At 47.8% G+C, this 20,118-nt stretch overlaps 1 protein-coding gene across 3 annotated transcripts; it reads left to right on the top strand.

Annotated features, from left to right (window-relative positions):
- The first annotated feature begins 5,992 nt into the window (after nucleotides 1-5,992).
- Abcf2 (ATP binding cassette subfamily F member 2) lies at nucleotides 5,993-19,181 on the top strand. 3 transcript variants are annotated; one of them, XM_069997101.1, is made up of 15 exons: nucleotides 5,993-6,091; nucleotides 6,755-6,953; nucleotides 8,861-9,073; nucleotides 9,500-9,682; nucleotides 9,761-9,932; nucleotides 12,999-13,094; nucleotides 13,775-13,877; nucleotides 15,518-15,613; nucleotides 15,750-15,869; nucleotides 15,954-16,043; nucleotides 16,359-16,469; nucleotides 16,869-16,931; nucleotides 17,096-17,224; nucleotides 17,701-17,904; nucleotides 18,531-19,181. In XM_069997101.1, exons 2-15 carry the CDS (start codon nucleotides 6,797-6,799, stop codon nucleotides 18,666-18,668), a joined length of 1,875 nt encoding a protein of 624 aa, XP_069853202.1. In that variant the 5' UTR covers nucleotides 5,993-6,091; nucleotides 6,755-6,796; the 3' UTR covers nucleotides 18,669-19,181. The 3 variants fall into 3 exon arrangements, with proteins under 3 accessions (XP_069853202.1, XP_069853203.1, XP_069853204.1); XM_069997102.1 differs by lacking the exon at nucleotides 5,993-6,091 and adding an exon at nucleotides 6,102-6,181; XM_069997103.1 differs by lacking the exon at nucleotides 5,993-6,091 and adding an exon at nucleotides 6,373-6,506.
- Nucleotides 19,182-20,118: the final 937 nt, after the last annotated feature.

Below are 20,118 nucleotides of genomic sequence, written 5' to 3'. Positions count from 1 at the left end.
GCGCTGTGGCTAAGTGGTCGAGTGCTAGTCATGAGAAAAAGTTGCTCAGGGACAGCGCCCAGACTTTGAGTTCAAGCCCCAAGACTGGCTAAAAATAAAAAATCCTCCAGCTTCACTTTTCCCAGTGCCAGGATTACCTTCCAGACTTGCGCTTAGTCAGTGCATGTTTACTGCCTGGCTTCCTCATTCTGGCTGCTTGAAGGAAGGGCCAGGCCCATCTTGCCCACCACTTGTTTACCCCATACTGGACGCTGGGATTTAATAGGAAAACACTTCTTAAGCAACTGTCTGGTGATAGGAACGCGAGTTCTCCCTCCCTCCTCTGAATCTGGAGAAATCAGCTCGTTACTAGGGGCACTTATCACAGTGCGTAGGCCCTGAGTTCAAGGCTCAAGACAAGAAAGAAAGGAAGGAGAAAACTACTAGAATGAAGAGACAACCTACAGAAATTGGAGAGACTCTCTGACAGCTATTCTGACAGGGGACTAGTATCTAGATATATAAAGAATTTAAAAAGGTAACCACCAAAAAAAAAAATCAGTTAATAGTGGGTAAATGAACTACACAGATAGTGTTGAAAAGCAAAAATGGCTAATAAACACATGAAAAATGTTCATCTTCAGCCACCAGAGAAATACACTAAGATTCCAGATCACTCCAGTCAGAATAGCTATCCCCAAGAAAGCAGAAAACAACTGATAAGGGCTGGGAGGAGAAACTTTTTTTTTTTTTTTAATTTCCTGGTCCTGGGGCTTGAACTCAGTACCTGGGCAATGTCCCTGAGCCACTTTGTGCTGATAACTAGTGCTCTACCACTTGAGTCACAGTGCCACATCCAGCTTCTTCTGAATAGTTTATTGGAGATAAGAGTCTCACAGACTTTCCTGCCCAATCTGGCTTCAAACTGTAATCCTCAACTCTCAGCCTCCTGAGTAGCAAAGTGTAAGTAAGCCACTAGCAGCTGGGCCACTAGCACCACGCAGGAGCAACTTTTTGTGTGTGCCAGTCCTAGAGCTTGAACTCAAGGCTTAGGTGCTGTCCCTGAGCTTTTTTGTTCAAGGCTGGGGCTCTACCACTTAAGCCACAGCTCAGTTTTCAGCTCTTTGGTGGTAAATTGGAGATAAGAATCTCACTGACGGGGCTGGGAAGGTGGCTCAGTGGTAGAGCGCTTGCCTTGAGCTGAAGAGCTGAGGGACAGCGCCCAGGCCCAGAGTTCAGGCCCCACAACCGGACCCAAAAAAAAAAAAAAAAAGAATCTCACTGACTTTCCTGCCTAGGCTAGCTTTGAACCATGATCTTCAGATCTCAGCCTCCTGAAAAGCTAGGATTACAAGTATGAATCACATAACCAGCATTCAGGAGAAACTGCGTGTGTGTGTGTGTGTGTGTGTGTGTGTGTGTGTGTGTGTGTGTGTGTGTGTGTGTGTGTGTGTGTGTGTGTGTGTGTGTGTGTGTGTGTGTGTGTGTGTGTGTGTGTGTCCATCATGGGGCTTGAACTCAGGGCCTGGGCACTGCCCCTAAGCTTCTTTTGCTCAAGGCTATCACTCTACCACTTTGAACCACAGCTTCACAACCAATTGTTGTTTTAGGGTGGTTAATTGAAGATAAGAATCTCAAGGACTTTTCTGCCCAGGCTGGCTTTGGACTGTGATCCTCAGATTTCAGCCTCCTGATTACAGGCATGAGCCACCAGTGCCTGTTTATCAGGAGACTTTTATAGATGCTTGGTAGGAATGTAAACCAGTGCAGCCTATGGAAATCAGTGTGGATGGCCCTAAAAGTAGAACTACATTGTATCGAATTATACTATTCCAGGGTATATATCCAGAGGAATAAAAATAAAAGAGAGATTGAGGGAGGGAGGGAAAGTGGAAGAAAAAACTAGGGAAGGGGTAACAATGTTCAACAAGAAGTGTACTCATTACCTTATATATGTAACTGTAGATCCTCAGCACATCACCTTGACAATAAAATTAAATTAAAAAAAGAGAGCTACATGTCCATGTTTATCAAAGCTAAATTTCCATATATGGGATTATAGGATCATCCTATAGGTGGATGAATGGACAAAGAAAATGTAGGGCTGGGCAGGTGGCTCAGTGGTAAGCGCTGGCCTAGCACGCATGAAGTCCTGGGTTCCATTCCTCAGCACCATATCAACAAAAAGCCAGAAGTGGCACTCTGGCTCAAGTGGTAGAGTGCTAGCCTTGAGCAAAAGAAGCTTCGGGCCAGTGCCCAGGCCCTGAGTTCAATCTCCAGGACTGGCAAAAAAAAAAAAAAAAAAAAAAAAATCCTAGCAACTCTGGAAGCTGAGATTTGAGGATCGCAGTTCAAAGCCAGCCCAGGCAGGAAAGTCTGTGAAACTTTTTTTTTTTTGGCCATGGGGCCTGAACTCTGGGCCTGGGCACTGTCCCTCAGCTCTTCAGCAGTAGACTAGTGCTCTACCACTTGAGCCTCAGCCCCACTTCCAGCTTTTTCTGCTTCTGTGGTGCTGAGGAATCGAACAGTGGGCCTCATGCATGCAAGGCAAGCACTCTACCACTGAACCATCTTCCCAGCCCCCCGTCTGTGAGACTCTTATCTCCAATTAAGCACCAGAAAACTGGAAGTGGTGGTGTGGCTCAAGTGGTAGTTCACTAGCTTTGAGCAAAAGAAGTTTGGGGCAGTGCTCAGGCCCAGAGTTCAAGCCCCACGACCAACTAAAAAAGAAAATGTAGTAAATACACAGTGGAGTTGTATACAGGCACAAAGAAGTATTTCATATGTGTATGTTACACTACTTCTGTACATGTATCACATATCCAAAAATTAGTCAACATACAATAGAAAGACTCCTGAACACTTACGTTTATAGTTCCACTATTCACAGTAGCCAAACTATGGAGTCAGCCTAGGTGTCCTTCAACTGATGAATGGATAAACAAAATGTGGTATGTAAATATACAGTGAGGTACAGCCATAAGGAAGAATGAGTTTATTGTTTACACAAAAATAAATGTACTGCAGATGTTAAGTGAAATAAACTAGACTCATAAAGACAAATATATTTTCTCTCATATATGGAATCCATATTTAAACAAAAAAACCCAAGAAAGTAAAGATTAAAGGCTGGAAGTGTGGCTCAGTGGTAGAGTACCTACCTACCAAGCAGGAAACCCAGAGTTCAAACCGTAATACTGCCAAAGAAAGATGGAGCACAACTATTTGGGAAAAAGGGGATCAGGCACATTATGTGTGTGAAAATATCCCAGTGTATCCCATTATTTTGTATAATTAATATACACTAAAAATATTCCTTCTTTGTTTACAAGCTTCCTGAGGCCAGGGAGCCATTTATTACCATTACAGCTCTATCTGATCCTGACATACAGTAGGTTCTTAATTGCTTGAGGGCATTTCAGGAAAATTAATGTCCCATGTATGGAATCTCATGGTTTATCTCTGAAGTATAAGTGCAACTGGAGCATCGAATTAAAGTGGCCCATGTCTGTAATGCTAACTACTCAGAAGGCTGAGATCTGAGGATCACAGTTCCAAGACAACCTGGGCAGAAAAGTCCGACTCTTTTTTTTCTTTTCTTTCTTTCTTTCCTTTTTTTTTTTTTTTTTGGTCGGTTTTGGGGCTGGGTGCTGTCCCTGAGCCTCTTTTTTTTTTTTTTAAATTTTTTATTGTGATTAAGTGGTTATATAATTCCCCAAATTTCACAGTACTGTGGGATAGTGATGCTCAGTTAAAGTCACAAACACATTCTAACTTTCCTGGAGCAAATTGTCTATCACGGTCTATAACATTTATGAGATCTATGAGCTTTACAAAACAGTTATTTCTTCCACATTGGGTGATATGTACATTTCTTTTGTTATGCATAGCATCAGCTGTTCCCTCTTTCCCACTTGTTCCTTTCCTCCCATCACTGCCATTGAGTTGCTTAGTTCATTTTGGTCAATGTCCAGTGCAGCTGATGGGTCCCGCTGTTGTATATTTTTCCCTGATTCTCTCTAGTTCTGTGTCGTCTTCCTGGTTCCCCTCTGGTGTACACATATATACCATACATGTGATCAGCAGCATGGGGTTATTTAGTAGTGATTCAACCAGATGAGTGGAAGTCCTTTGTTTCTTAAGTCCTGCTAATTTTGTCGTATCATCTAACATTTTGGATTTAGCATCCACTTATCAGGGAGACCATGTACGGTTTGTCTCTTTGCTCTTGGCTTACCTCGCTGAACATGATTTCTTCTAGCTCCATCCATTTCCCTGAAAATGCCATTATTTTGTCATTTCTAATGGCTGCATAGTATTCCATTATGTATAGATGACACAGTTTTTGGATCCATTCATCTGTGGTGGGACTTCTGGGTTGTTTCCATATCCTGGCTAGTCCCTGAGCTCCTCTATCACTTGAGCCACAGCACCACTTCCGGTTTTTGAGCAGTTTATTGGAGATAAATAGTCCCAAGGGGACTTTTCTGCTGGGGTAGCTTCCAACTGGGATCCTTAGATCTCAGCTTCCTGAGTTGCTAGGAGTACAGGTGTGAACCACCAACACCCTCCCATAAGACTCTTATTCCCAAAAAGTTTGTCAGAAAAATCTGGCCTGGGTGCTGTCCCTGAGCTCTACAGCTCAAGGCTAGAGTTCTACCACTTGAGCCACAGCACCACTTCCGGTTTTCTAGTGGTTAACTTGGAGATAAGAGTCTCATGGACTTTTCTGCCTGGGCTGGCTTTGAACTGCCATCCTCAGATCTCAGCCTCCTGAGAGGCTAGGATTACAGGTGTGAGCCACCGGCCTGGCCAAGCTACTACTTTTGAAGACTGTTCTCAGAAGAAGCAACAGCTTTTTTCCCCTCCCTCTCATGTCTCTAATTGTGGTGCGAATGTAAACTAGTGCAGCCCACGGAAATCCATGTGAAGGGTCCTAAAAGAACTACATAGTATCCAACTATACTATACAATTTATGGGACTATTGCTTTGATAAATACGGACGTGTAGCTCTTTCATGTTGACTTTGATTCCTTTGGAGAGATACACTGGAATACTATAGTTGGATACAATGTAGTTCTATTTTTAGGGCTCTCCACACTGATTTCCATAGACTGCACTAGTTTATACACCAACGGAGTATAAAGGTTTCTCTAGCAGCCAGGAACCTGCAGAAGTAACAATCATAAAGACAGTGCAGTGACATCGGGCCTGGGCACTATCGCTGAGCTTTTGCTTGAGGATAACACTCTACCACCCGAGCCACAGCGCCACTTCTGGCTTTTTCTGTGTATGTGGTACTGAGGAATGAAACTCAGGGCTTCATGCATGCTAGGCAAGCACTCTACCACTAAGCCATATTCCCAGCCAGCAGGGGTCTTTTTATTTGAGGTGATTTCACCAAACTCTGGTGGAAGCCCAAGGATTCTGCTGCCAAAGGATAGGGACAACGTTGGCACCTCCTAAGTTTGGCTAACAACGGGTCAGACTTTAAAGTTTCGGTTTCACCAAACGAAGACACCTTTCCCCACAGAGAGATTCTGTTGGGATCATCCGTGCCCGTCTATTTTTGGGGTCCCCTGGGCCCAGCACCTCACCCTCAGCCCTCGGCCCTGACCTCCTCCGCCCCATTGTTCTGACCCGTTCCCGCGTGAAGCGGGCTGGGAACTGTAGTTGCAGTCCTTGCTGACTAAACTACTTAGGCCGACCTTCAACTCGTCGTTTCCTCATAGCTCCATTGGTCTCCGAGAGGCGGGGTAAAGCCTGGAACAACCAGCCCGCTCTTCCTAGGAGCAAGCCAGGATTTGCAGTTCCCAATGCCTGAAGCCCGCCTGCGGGAGAAGGACTCTTGGACTCTTAACTCCAACTCTTAATCGGAGCTTCGCGCCTTCTGATGGCGTCACGAGGCTCCTACGAAGACCCTGGGATACATAGTAGTTCTCAAGGCGGATTCTTCCCTTGGTTGCCACAACTCAAGGACTACATTTCCCAAAATGCCTCGCGGCGGCGCGCCGACAACCCCCTCACGCCGTGATTGGTCGATGAGCCGGCCGCACGCGGAGGAGCTCCTGGAGCAGCTCTGTTGCGACAGAGGCCGAGCGGCGCGGCCCTGTGAGTTGGGGAAAGGGTCGCTGGGGCAGGAGGGCGCCCACCTGCGAGGGGCGGCCGGGGAAGAGGAAGGGAGGACCCGGACGGGATGAGGTGGGCTGCGAGGGAGGAGAAAAGGCCTGGGGGAGAAGCTGACGCGCGGGGCGTGGGGGAGGCGGCTGGGGGTCTGAGTGCGGAGACTTTGAGGGGACTGGCCGGGGGAGGACGAGGGCGCCCCGGGAACCAGCTGGCCCCGACAGTTGGGCGATGACGGCGGGGGGAGAGGGGGTAGGGAGAGAGAAGGCCCGGCCAACCGGAGGAGGAAACCCGGAAAGTGAAGCTGCTGGCTGGATTGCGGAGTGCCAAATTGTGGGGAAACCGGAGAGCGGGACAGAAACGGGACCCGAAGTGGAGGCCCTGAGAGCCGCGCGATCCCGGAGTGAGGCAGTTTCTGGGAAGCGGTGGACGGGGCATGGGGGAGTGGGGCGGGAGGGACGGGGTTAAGACCAAAAGATCGGCTGAGAGTCCGAACCGGCGAGAGAAACCCTGACGAAGTTGGCAGAGCTGAGGCTTGGGCAGGGCGGGCCGTCAAAAGCGCCCTGGAAAATTCCAGAAAGGGATGGATAGGGTATTCCTTCCAGTAAGTAAATGAAGGATATTGGCGTTACCTCTTTTGCCCTCCTTCAGACTGCCTGCAGGAACAGTAACCTACCCCTGTGGTTCAACACCATGCCCTCCGACCTGGCCAAGAAGAAGGCAGCTAAAAAGAAGGAAGCTGCCAAAGCTCGACAGCGGCCCAAAAAGGGGCATGAAGAAAACGGAGATGCCGTCACAGAACCACAGGTGGCAGAAGAGAAGAATGAGGCCAATGGCAGAGACACCACAGGTGGTGACCAGGGGTGCCTTCCTGGTTTGGTTGCTAAGACTAAATGTGTGCTTCAGGCAGAGTCAGAATCTAGATGTTGGATCAGTGAGAAATACATACAGCTTGCATGGTGGTGAGTGCTATAATCCCAGTACTGGGAGTCAGAAGCAGGAAGATCACAGGTTTGAGGTCAGCCTGTATTACATGGCAAAAAAATTTAAAAAGCTGGTTGCCAGTGGGTCTCCCCTTTTTCCTAGCTACTCAGGAAGCTCACATCTGAGGGCCATGGTTCAAAGACAGCTTGGGCAGCAAAGTCTTACCTCCAATTATTAGCAAAAAAACAGAAATGGAGATGTGGCTTAAGTGGTAAAATACCATCCTTGAGTGAGAAAGCTAAGAGCCAGTACTCAGGCTCTGAGTTCAAACCCCAGCACTAAATAAATATAAACACACACAGATACGTACATGTGTATAAGTAACCATACACACAGAGTTGGAGTTACTGATCCAAGGAGGCAGCACAAGTGAGCACAAAGATAGGAATTGCACTGCCTTGCTGCCCATTGGACTATGAAAAGGAGTCAGCTCTCTTCTCATTTCTCAGTATTCCTAAACATGGTTGCACAAGTATGCCAGGCTCTTCCCACATAGCACCCTGCTCCCCACAGGTGTAATGACTTCGCTAACATTGACTTACGAAGTTCTATAGGGCTTCCTGGGAAACACCTGGAGTTCTGTTGTTTCTATTTTGGCATATATTTGTTGACTGCTTCTCAGTACTAGACATGGTAGGATATACTGAGGTATTATAAATACTGTCTGCTGTCGGGTGACTTACTGTCTAGGTGGTAAAGCATGGTAATGTGATGAAGACTTTCTCAGTCCCTTCTTACTCTAATCCCAGTCTCTTCTCTGCCTCTTAAAAACTTCCTATACCATCCTGTGGTCCATCTGGACTATTCATTGTCCCCCCCACACCCACCCCTTTGTGCTGGTACCGAAATTTGAACTTAGGGTCTCTGCTTTTTGAGTCTGACATTCTACCAAACCTCCACTTCTGGCTTTTTTTGCTGACTAATTGGAGATAAGAATTTCATGGGCTTTACCACCTGGGCTGGCGTCAAACTGCCATCCCCAGATCTCAGCCTCCTGTGTAACCTACTTGGCGTGAGCCCCCAGCCCCCCACTTTCATTGTCCCTTTCATAATGACTACATTTCTGTCCTTTCACATACTAAATTCTAATATGATGGTGTTTGAGCAACCACATTTGACATTTGCCAAAGTAGTTCAAGTGATAAAGAGCCTGCCCGACAAGCAAACCCCAGCAATGCAAATGTGTGTATGTATGTATTGATGAGTTGAATAGTATGATAGTCTCTAATTCTAAGGAAATATGATGTAGTAAGTCAGACAGGCCATGGAAAAGTTTTCTTCTTGGACAGAATAGTGAAGGATGGGAAGTTAATGATCAGAGTGAGGCCAGCCACAGCGACTCTCACCTGGAATCTGAGCTATTCAGGCACCTGAGATCTGAGGATTGGGGTTTGCAACCAGATGGGAGGAAAACAGACTTACCGCCAGTTAAGCACCAACAAATACTTAATAGCCTTTATCTTTTCCACCCAAGTACTAGCCCAGGCCCTGTGTTCAACCCCAGTACTAGCACCAAAAAAAAAAAAAAAAAGAACAAGGGGAGTGAACAAGGACACTAGGGATAAGGACATCATGCTACATTCAAAAGATAAGGCTACAAAGTGAGGTTGTCCAAGGGAGCAGATGTAGGACATCTGTGTCTGTCTGCTCTGTGAGCTCCTGAAACCTCTGGATGCTCAGCCTGACTTGAGCCCAGTCTTTTGGGATCTGCCCCCTTGTGCAAGAGCTGAATTGTCTTACTGTCCCCATCCCTAATTGCATTTCTGTCCCCAGAAGTGGATTTGCTGACCAAGGAGCTAGAGGACTTTGAGATGAAGAAAGCTGCTGCTCGAGCTGTCACTGGCGTCCTGGCCTCTCATCCCAATAGTACCGACGTCCACATCATCAACCTCTCACTCACCTTCCATGGTCAGGAGCTGCTCAGCGACACCAAACTGGAACTAAATTCTGGCCGTCGTTACGGCCTCATTGGCTTAAATGGAATCGGTGAGTTCTTTAAAAGCTAAAGTAGGAGGTTTTTCTTCTTGGCATATGTGTTGTGCCCATCAGTATTTCTAGCAGTGCACAAAGCAAGGACTTTACCCTATGGGTGGCAAACCAGATAAGCCCAAAGAAAAAGGAATTAGCAACATAGAGCAGTATGTGGTAAGTGAGCTGAGTGGCTTATTGCAGTAGGTTCAGGAAGACTTGGTGGGGGATTGGAGCAGAGGTATGGGAAAGCTGTTTGTCATTAATGAACATTAAGCTGGAAAGGTATCCCAAGAATGGAGACTAACAGGATCTGAATGAATGAGAAGATGGAAGATACTCAAAGAACAGTGAGGAAGGGGAGGAGAGGAAGAGTGGGGAAATGGCTGAATGCCATCTCTCTTGTTGGGGAAGTCCATGCTTCGCTCTGCCCTCTTCTGTCAGGGAAGTCCATGCTGCTGTCTGCAATCGGGAAGCGTGAAGTGCCCATCCCTGAGCACATCGACATCTACCACCTGACCCGTGAGATGCCCCCTAGTGACAAGACCCCCTTGCAGTGTGTGATGGAAGTGGACACAGAGCGTGCCATGCTGGAGAGGGAGGCTGAGCGGCTTGCTCACGAGGACGGTAGGACTCCAGACCCAGGGTGGGGTGGGCTTTGTCCTGAGAAAGTCTCAGAGCCTGATGGCCATGTGGTGCCTACAGCGGAATGTGAGAAGCTCATGGAACTATACGAGCGCCTGGAGGAGCTGGATGCTGACAAGGCAGAGATGAGGGCCTCACGGATTTTGCATGGACTTGGTTTCACACCTGCTATGCAGCGCAAGAAGCTAAAAGACTTCAGTGGGGGCTGGAGGATGAGGGTTGCCTTAGCCAGGTGAGTCCCTCCCTTCTTCTTCCACTCCCTTGAGGTTCCCCACTTCTCCTTGTGAATGCTTATTCCAGTGAAACTGTCAGCTGTCACTAAGTATCAAATGAGACAGACATCAATGGTGTGGAGAGAGGTTATTAGGCTATAGAGTGAGCTGCTAGTTGCGGTGTTCCAGAATGACTGCTCAGTGCTAGATTACCAGCACAAGGTTTAGGAATCTTTGAAGCAGCCCCACCCAGGTAAAACGGTTGAGGTCAGTTTTTCTTTCTTTCCTCCTGATTCCCTTCCAAGCTTTTGTGTGCTCCAGCCTTTTGTTTTGTATTTTTTGCCAGTCCCGGGGCTTGAACTCAGGGCCTGGGCACTGTCCCTGAACCTCTCTGTGCTCAAGGCTAGCACTCTACAACTTGAGCCACAGCACTACTTCTGGCTTTTTCTGTTTATGTGGTTACTAAGGAATCAAACCCAAGGCTTCATGGTAGACGAGCACTCTTACCACTAAGACACACTCCCAACCCCAGTCCTTCTAATTCTTGCTGTAAAAATGTGGCTGGAGGCATGGCTCAAATGATAGAGCACTTTCTTACTAAGCTCAAACTCCAGTACTGATGTGTATACATGTGTCTGTAAGTATGTGAAGATAAAATCTTAGCTAGATGCATGCCTATGATCCTGATTGCTTGAGAGGCTGAGGCAGGGAACCAGGGTCAACTCAGGCAAAGTTAGGGAAACTATCTTAAAAAAATTTTTTTTTGTTATTGTAAAAGTGATGTACAGAAGGGTTACAGTTACATAAGTCAGCTAAAAAGTTCCTTTTGTACAATGTTACCTCTTCCCTTGTTCTCTTCCAGTTTTTCCCACCCATCCCCACCTACAAGTTGTATATAGTTCATTTTCAACATAGTGACTAGTGAGTACTGCTGCTACATTTGGAAAACTGTATCTTGAAGATGAAACTTAGTTATCTGTTGTAATGTCTACTCTTACTCTCTGGAAGCTTGGGTCAAAGTGAGTTTGCAGATCAATGATACCTTCATCCCCCTAGAGTGCCTAGTTATATCACTTTGGTTTCTATTATATAATGAAGTGCCTGAGGCTGCATATTTTATAAGGAAAAGATGTTCATTTTGCTTATGGTTTTGGAGGTTCAAGGCTACCATATCTGGTAGTAACTGCCTAACTGTTAAGTTCTGAGGCAGGACATGTAGCAAGAAACGGAGTATCTGCATCCCCTCTGATTTTGTTCTTACTTATTTGTTTACTTTTTTGTTGTTGGTCATGGGGCTTGAACTCTGGGCCTGGGTGCTGTCCCTGAGCTCTTCAGCTCAAGGTAAGAGCTCTACCGCTTGAGCCACAGCACCACTTCAGTTTTCTGGTGGTTTGTTGGAGGTAAGAATCTCATGGACGTTCCTGCCTAGGCTGGCTTTGAACCACAATCCTGAGATCTCAGCCACCTAAGTAGCTAGGATTACAGGTATGAGCCACTGGCGCCTGGCTTGTTTACATTTCTTTTTCTTTTTTTTTTTTTTTTTGGGTCAGTCGTGGGGCTTGAACTCTGGGCTTGGGCGCTGTCCCTGCCCTCTTCAGCTCAAGGCGAGCGCTCTACCACTTGAGTCACAGCGCCATTTCCGGTTTTCTAGTGGTTTATTGGAGATAAGAGTCTCATGGACTTTCCTGCCCGGGCTGGCTTTGAACGGAGATCCTCAGATCTCAGCCTCCTGAGTAGCTAGGATTATAGGTGTGAACCACTGTCCCGCTTGTTTGCATTTTTTTGAGGCAGAGTCTTGCTATATAGCTCAGGCTGGCCTCATTCCCTAGTACTAGGATTATAGTCAGGAACGCTCATGACTAACTAGCTCTTTCCCTCTTCTCAAAGCTACCAGAATCCACTCATGGATCTCTATCCTGGAAACCTTACCAAATCCTGAAGCTCCACCTCTAAACACCATAGTCAGATTCTGTTTATGTCCTCTTAACACTTCATACTGGGAGTTCTCTCCCACATATTCAACCAGAGCACTAAATAGATTAGTATTGATGATACTGGGGTTTGAAAACAGAGCCTTGTATTCTTGGCTATTTTCTTCATGGCTAATACTCTACCACTTGAGCCACACCTCCAATCTGCATTTTGCTTATTAATTAGAGATAAAGTCTTACAGACTATAGACTATCTATCTATACAGCCTGGGCTGGCTTCAAACCTTGATCCTCAGATCAAGGTTTATCCCACTGTTCTCTGTGAAAGAGTTGGTGGTACAGCCCCACTCCACTAAAGGGTTGCCTGTACAGGCCTTAGAACAGGAGAGCAGTGGTTCCCTGGCTAAGAGCAATCAGATGCTCAGACTCACCTGGGAGCTTCAGTCTCTCCTTCAACAGGATGCAGGAAGAACGCTGGAATTGGATGTCTGGAAATCTAAGATGTTCCCCAAGAGTGGTGACTGCGGGATTGGAAACCAGAGCTTCACCAGTTTTTTTTGTTGTTATTGTTTTGTTTGCTTGTTTCTTTTGCGAGTTCTGGAGCTTGAACTCAAGGCCTGGGCACTGTCCTGAGCTGCTTTTACTCAAGGCTAGCACTCTACCACTTGAACCATAGTGCCACTTCTGGCTTTTTCTGTGTATATGGTACTGAGGAATGGAACGCAGGACTTTGTGCATGCTAGGCTCTATCTCTGAGCCACATTTCCAGCCCTTCACCAGTTTTAAGAGAAGAACATTATTCAGCCCCCTTGCTAGAGGAGGCGGCTTTTTCAGATTGGTCTAATCATAAAACTTTTGCTTTTGCTTTTAGCAACTTAGTTTCCTCTGTAATCTTTTTTTTTTGTCTTCTTGGTGTTCATCAACCACAGTATCAGAATAAAAGATTCACTTCTCAGTCTTATCTGCAGACTACATTCCTATGCTTCTAAGCCCTGCTTTCTTCCTTTTTTTTTTTTTCTCATCTTTGAACTCTGATTTCTCCCCCTTTCCTCTGAGGTATAAAACCCAGACTGATTTCAGGATTGGAGCCAAGCTTGACTCCTTCCATGTCGCACTCCTGATACCAAGATACCTGTCTCCTCTTCTGTCCTTCAGAGCCCTCTTCATCCGGCCGTTCATGCTGCTCCTGGATGAACCCACCAACCACTTGGACCTAGATGCTTGTGTGTGGTTGGAAGAAGAACTAAAGACGTAAGGGGGCAGGGTGGTGATGGGTTGGCGTGCCTGAAGCAGTGGGAGTGGGCAGAGAATACAGTGTCCAGAACTGCACAGATAGTAAAGCAGTGAGAAAACTGATCTGGGTCAGGCCAGGCAGGACACCCGAGCTGGCCTTACTGTCTGATTGTGTTTTGTCTGAACTATGTGAGCCTTGAAAAACAACTGTTTTTCCTTTATTTAAGATACACCATATTTACTCTAGAAAGCATTCTACGAGTGTCCTGTAAAGAGGATCATCTGCTTAAGATCCTGAGGCTGTGGCAAAGGAAAAGAATAGCCATACACTCATGCTTGCTTTATGGCTACAGATCTGAATAATGGTGGTGTCAAGCTTTTTAAAAAAAGCTTTTAGTGGTACAGTAATTTTTAGTATCTCTTCCAAAAAGAATATACTTGTGTTTATATTGCATCTGTCCCGGCTCTCCTCACCCGGAGTTCTAGATACCCTTCACTACCATCTTCCTCCCTGTTGTGTGACAGAAGACTGAGGGGCTCTGAAAGGCACCAGAAGCCCCTTACAGCTAGACTGTGGTGTGGCCTAGGTGCTCACCAGTGGCTGGCAGTTGAACTGAGGTGCAAGGAGGGTGAGGGATCTGCCTCAGTTCCCGATTCACCATCTCCAGTGCTGTCTGATTGGTTGTTTGGCTTCGCAGTTTTAAGCGTATCCTGGTCCTCGTGTCGCACTCTCAGGATTTCTTGAATGGTGTCTGCACCAATATCATCCATATGCACAACAAGAAACTCAAGTATTATACGGTGAGTGGTGGGCCTCTGCTTATCAGTCCTCTGAAAGTCTCCTTAAAAAGAACTCAGAGGTCTTTTATCTCTATGGCTATAAAAAATAGGGACGAGAAGCTCTGCCTTGACTTACTCTAGGCCTAACGCCTGCACTTGTAGGCTTTCAGACCACAGCCAGCCGTGGTTGGCAGCCCCGGCATGTGGTGTATGTTTGCTGCCTCCTTGTCAGGGAAGGCCCTGCCCCCCGCCCCCGCCCGCTGATCATGTGGCTCCTTCACTCTGTCTTGAGAGTCTGGGTACCCAAAAGTCTGAATCTACTTCTCTGAGCACAGGAGGGGGGGTTAGGGTCTCAGAACCTCCCCTAGTGTGATTTGCTTTTTTTTAGTAGTTGGAAAAACAACAAAAATGAAAAAGCTGGGTGCAGTGGTACATACTGTGTAGCGCTCTCCAGCGTTAGGGAGATAGGTAGAACTGTGCTCACGGTGAGACCTTGTCTCAAAAAAAAAAATCCTTTTCATTCATAATCAGACACACCAAGAAAGTAATAATTTCTTACATAGCCTTCCAGAATTCTGCATACCTGTAAACATTTGTAGAAAATTTCATGTATACATACTTTATTAAGTATAGTTGCAATCTTAGGAATTACTGTATTCTGGGAATGGAAGTTTGGCTCTAGTGATGGAGCAAGCACTTGGGCCCTGAATTCAAACCCCAGTACCAAAAGAAAAAAAAGTAAAAGAAGAAAGAATTCTATTCTATTCATTCTATTCTATGGATTACTTTTTAAATTTAGCACATCTTGGACCTGGCTTTCCAAATGTATTTCATTGTGGATATCAAGATAGTATCTAAAACTTTTTTTTGGTGGTCAGGGCCTTGCTTGGCAGGTATTCTACCACAGAGCCATGCCTCTAGAAGACGAAACTGCAGAAACGATGGTGTTAAATCCGTTTGTGTGTGTGCCAGTACTGAGGTTAAACTTGGGATCTCCTGCTCTTGCTCGGCTTTCTTGTTCATGATTGGTGCCCTGTTACTGGAGCCATGCCTCCAAGTCAAGTTAATTGGAGTCTTCCAGACTTCTCTGCCAGAGCTGACTCCAAACCTCTGTCTTCCAGGTCTCAGGACTCCTAAGTAGCTAGGGTTTAAGGTGTGAGCCTCTAGCGCTCGATTTATTAGGCCCTTAAAATGTATTTTTTAGTTTTCATAAAGGTGATACATACAGAGAGGCTAGTTACAGTATTTTTTTCTCTCCCATTTCTTGGAGTAGGCACATTTTTAAAGGGTATTTTGCTCCAGTATAGGAATCAACCATGTCCAATTGTTCAGGTTGTGTTGAGTCCTAAATCTGATAGATGTGTTTCCTCTTGTGGGGATAGCTCTTCTGGTCCTTGTGGTCCATCAGCTTCTGGGGTGATGGTAGTATGATGCTCCCCTCACTGGGTGTCTTTCTGACTAACCAAGTCTGGCTTGGCTAGACTCAGTAAAGACTTCACATTTTAGGTTAGATTGTGCTTCTTTAAAACATTTCCTTCTTTCTTACTGTACAGACTGATAGCCAAATCAGTGTCATACCTCATCCCCCTAAACTCTGAATGAGAACCCAGGACTGAGACCAGGTTAAAGCTACCCACCCTGCCTGGTATATTTCCCTGCAGGGTAATTATGATCAGTATGTGAAGACACGGCTGGAGCTGGAGGAGAACCAGATGAAGAGGTTTCACTGGGAGCAAGACCAGATTGCACATATGAAGGTAGGGAGACGGTAGGGCCAAGGAGTCGGGGGCACTGGGAGAGGCCAGAAAGAAGGCCGGTCGTCCTTCTTCACCCAGCATCTTACAGGAGTTGTTGAGCCCACACACACTCGCAGCCCCTTCTGATCTCTTTCAGAACTATATTGCTAGATTCGGTCATGGTTCCGCCAAGTTGGCCCGGCAGGCCCAGAGCAAAGAGAAGACACTGCAGAAAATGATGGCGTCAGGACTGACAGAGAGGGTCGTGAGCGACAAGGTGAGGTGGGGTGGGGTGGGCCTGTGTGGCTGCAGGTGTGGGGCAAGGACAGCACCAGGCTGACGCTGCTGCTGCTCTTCCCAGACGCTGTCATTTTATTTCCCACCATGTGGCAAGATCCCACCCCCTGTTATTATGGTGCAGAATGTGAGCTTCAAGTATACAAAAGACGGGGTAAGTGGAGCAGGGCAGCTCTGCGTGCCCATGGTGGCTGAGGCCAGCGACAGTGTGGCCCTGTGCGACCCTCTCCCGTCCTTGATGTGCCTGCTGACCCGTTGGGGAAGGGCTGTGGTTTTCCTCATGGCAGCTGGAGCCTCATCCAAGGGGCTCTTCCCTGAAAGGAAGCTCTCTCTTCTGGATTGGTGGGTGGAGGCAGTGAGTTGGGGTCTCCCTCTGCTCCCCTGAGGACTGGGACTCCATGATGTTGGTCTGCCAGGCAGACCAGACCCAGCTGCTCACCTATGTTTGTCTCTCTCTTACCCACCTCAGCCTTGCATCTACAATAATCTAGAATTTGGTATAGACCTCGACACACGCGTGGCCCTCGTGGGGCCCAACGGAGCAGGGAAGTCCACTCTTTTGAAGCTGCTAACTGGAGAGGTACAGTGCTAGGGGAAATGTGGCCACGTGTATAGAAGCAGGCGCCATGATGGAAGGGGAAGGGGAAGGGGATGGGTGGGGAGCTCACTGCTGTGGAGCCCCGGAGCCTTAGCTGGAATGGCTGAGGGAAGGGGGAGGAGGCTGCATGCGTGTCTCAGTGCTTTTCTATTTCAGCCCTTCGTTATCCAGTGTGGTGCGCCTGAAAATGGTAGATATTTTGTGATTAGTCAATGATATAGTGTTTCTTCACCTTTTTGTATGTCTTCCTGAGTATTTTGAAGGATGATTTGAGCTGGTGCGGTGGGTTCTGTTTAGAAAGTTCTGTGAGCCCTGCTCAGCGTGAAGCATTTGTGTGTGTGCTTATCTTCCTACATCTGCTTATGGCTCTCTTCTTCCTAGCTGCTGCCCACAGATGGGATGATCCGGAAGCACTCCCATGTCAAGATAGGGCGTTACCATCAGGTACGGGCCTGGGGTCAAGACTGGGGTCAGGGTGGAAGAAGGGGTTGTAATTGGCCTGGCCCTTCAGGCATGCCGGCTTACTGCTTAGGTCTGAGAAGTGCCTAGGCAGAGGCGGAGCGCTGTCCCACAAGTAGCCTCACACCTGGTGGCCCTGTTTCCTGTAGCATTTGCAGGAGCAGCTGGACTTGGATCTCTCACCTTTGGAGTACATGATGAAGTGCTACCCAGAGATCAAGGAGAAGGAGGAGATGAGGAAGATCATTGGGCGATATGGCCTGACTGGGAAGCAGCAGGTTGGCAGAGGAGGGTGAGGAGAGCTGGGAGGCCCTGGCTCTGCTAACGCCGGATGCTGATTCTAATCCCTGAGCGTGCTCACCACATTTCCCCTAGATTGTTGTGACAGGTGTGTCACTGTGAGGCTGCGGATGAAGATACCGCACTATTCTCTGAGCTCCGCTTTGTCAGAGTGCCTGAGGGTGAGGCACTTGTAATCTAGGAAACAAGTTCCTGGAAGTGAGGAGTCACAGTGTGGCTCAGTTCTTTGGGACTTCAGTGCCAGGAGAATGGGAGGCAAGACGTGCTCTGGCAGGTTGTTTGCTGCCAGGCCTCCAGGACAAACACTGGGCCACCTTCTCCACGTGTGATCTTGGGGCTCTCAGACCTTGTCGTAAAAGCGCAGACATAATCATAGAGGTGCCAGGGAGTAGGGAGGGCGGAGTCCCGCTGCATGCTGGGTGATAGCACATCTTGTGGGTTGTGGTCCTCACAGGTAAGCCCAATTCGGAACCTGTCTGATGGGCAGAAGTGCCGGGTCTGTCTGGCCTGGCTGGCCTGGCAGAACCCTCACATGCTCTTCCTGGACGAACCCACCAATCACCTGGACATCGAGACCATCGACGCTCTGGCAGACGCCATCAATGAGTTTGAGGGTGGCATGATGCTCGTCAGCCATGACTTCAGACTCATTCAACAGGTGAGCCCCAGCGGTGGCCCAAGGCACAGCCCAAAGTGGGTAGCTTGAGGTGTGTGTGTTGGGGCGTGGTGCTTAAATGGATGTTGGTTGAATACAAAGAAGTGGCTCAGGCCCACGTGGTACGGTGAGGGCCAGCCCTCATGGCTGCTTGGGAGGGATGTTTGCCTACTTGATGGTCTTGGCCCACATGCAGCAGAGGGTTAGGCCTTCACTCCTGCTCTAAAATTCTTCAGGGTTCTAGTAAGAAGGGCTTGGATTAGGAAGAGGGCTGCCACCAACATTGAAGAAAAAGGCTGGCTGACCATTTCTGAAGCTTTGGAGAAATGGGATAGAAAAAGCATGTGAACAGTGAAGTCTTCGGACAGATCTGGCCCGCTAGGGAGCTGACAGTAGAGGAGGTGCAACAGGTCCCGACAAGGACAGCTCCGGGGCCTGCTGTGTGCTGCCCCACATCGGCTATTGCAAAGAGCGTAGAGGAAGTGAGAGTGATATGGACGTGGTTCGGGGTGGGGTGGCGGCGGCTTCCATCTCATCCTCTAGAATGGGGGGGTCTGGAGGGCTGTTAGATGGGTGAGGAGAGGGCGGGAGAGAGAGGAGTCAGTTTCAGACTAGGATTTGCTTTTCAGGTTGCACAGGAAATTTGGGTCTGTGAGAAGCAGACAATCACCAAATGGCCTGGAGACATCCTGGCCTACAAGGAGCACCTCAAGTCTAAGCTGATTGATGAGGAGCCCCAGCTCACCAAGAGGACCCACAACGTATGAGCCCTCAGCTAGGCTTGGGTCAGGAGTGCCACCTGACCATCGCTCAGGACAGGACCCCGGGGCCACACTCCCACGCTGCTGCACTACCGTCCCCAGCCTCTTCCCGCCTCAGCCTGCCTCTGCTGCACTCTGTTACCTTACCGACGGCCAGACAGCGCCGTGGCCTCCCATCCTCCTTCCAATTCCATCTATCCAGTCTGGACTCAGCTGGCTTTTCCCTTGGCTCCTTGCTGGTTACTCTGCCCTGAGAAGCTTGCAGCAGAGGTGCTGGGTTAGCCCAGGCCCATGGCTCTGGATTTGGCCTGTGGAGGAGTTTAAGAGCCTCATTTTCTGGGTCTTGGTGATGTTGGAGGAATGTTCCCAGCCCACCACCCCATTCCTTTATGCTTCCAACTTGGAGCTCTGAGCCAGAGCCTTACTAGTTCTGGTCAGTTTTTTAATAGTTATTTTAACAGTGTAACTTTTAGACCTGCGTGACATCTACAAAGCATCCAATAAAGAAAGAGGAAGCCATGTCCCCTCCTCTCCTTCCCGGTGTCTGGGGCCGTCTCCCCCTCCGCGGGGCCTGATGTGGGCTGACGGCTTGAAGAATGGCTCCTTCGCTGCTGCTTTGGATGGTGCCTGTTAGGCCTGTGGCTCACAGACTTTAGCATGAAGGATCAAGGGGGGAATGGTCAGCTGGAGGCCTTCGGGTCACCTCACAGAGCCTCACTAGAGGTTCTGGTTCTGTAGGTCTAGGTACAGCCGAGAGTCAACATTTCTTTTTTCTTATTCCAATTTATTAATATTTTAGAAGGGTTATCTTTATATACATCCGGAAATCAGTACATTTCCTTTTCACATAGTGTCATCTGTTCCCTCGTTCGCTCTCATTCCCCCTCTCCCATCTCTGCCCATGAGTTGCATAGTTTATATCAGTGTCTGATACTGCCAGTATGTTCCACTGCTACACTTTTCACCCTTTTCCCTCCGATTCTGTACCCTCTGACTTAACATTTCTTCTTTTTCTCTCTCCTTTCCTCCCTCTCCTCCTTCCTTCCTTGCCTCCCATTTTTGGTGTGCTGATACTAGAGCTTAAACTCAGGGCCTCAGCTTTTTTGCTCAAGACTGGTACTCTTCCTCTTGCCATATCATCACTTCCAGCTTTTTGCTGGTCGATTGGAGATGTCTCATGGACTTCTGTGTCCAGGCTAGCTTCCAGCCAAGATTCCCTGATCTCAGCCTCCTGAATAGCTAGGAGTAGAGATATAAGCCAATTGGTACCTGGCTAAGAACATTTCTAACAATTCCTGATGATGAGATTGACATGGATGTAGAGGCTGACTTGGGAAGCATTGCCCTTGAGCATGTTTTATACAGTCTGATTCCAGCTACCATACTTGGAACACTTGTTAAAAATACAGAATCTCAAGCCGGGTGCCATTGGCTCATGCCTGTGATCCTAGCTGCT

The sequence above is a fragment of the Dipodomys merriami genome, unplaced genomic scaffold (assembly GCF_024711535.1).
Source record: "Dipodomys merriami isolate MVZ:Mamm:240054 unplaced genomic scaffold, mDipMer1.0.p SCAF_5, whole genome shotgun sequence".
Classification (NCBI taxonomy): Eukaryota; Metazoa; Chordata; class Mammalia; order Rodentia; family Heteromyidae; genus Dipodomys; species Dipodomys merriami.
Note: the sequence above shows the minus strand (reverse complement) of the source record. Positions and strands in the feature narration are given on the sequence as shown.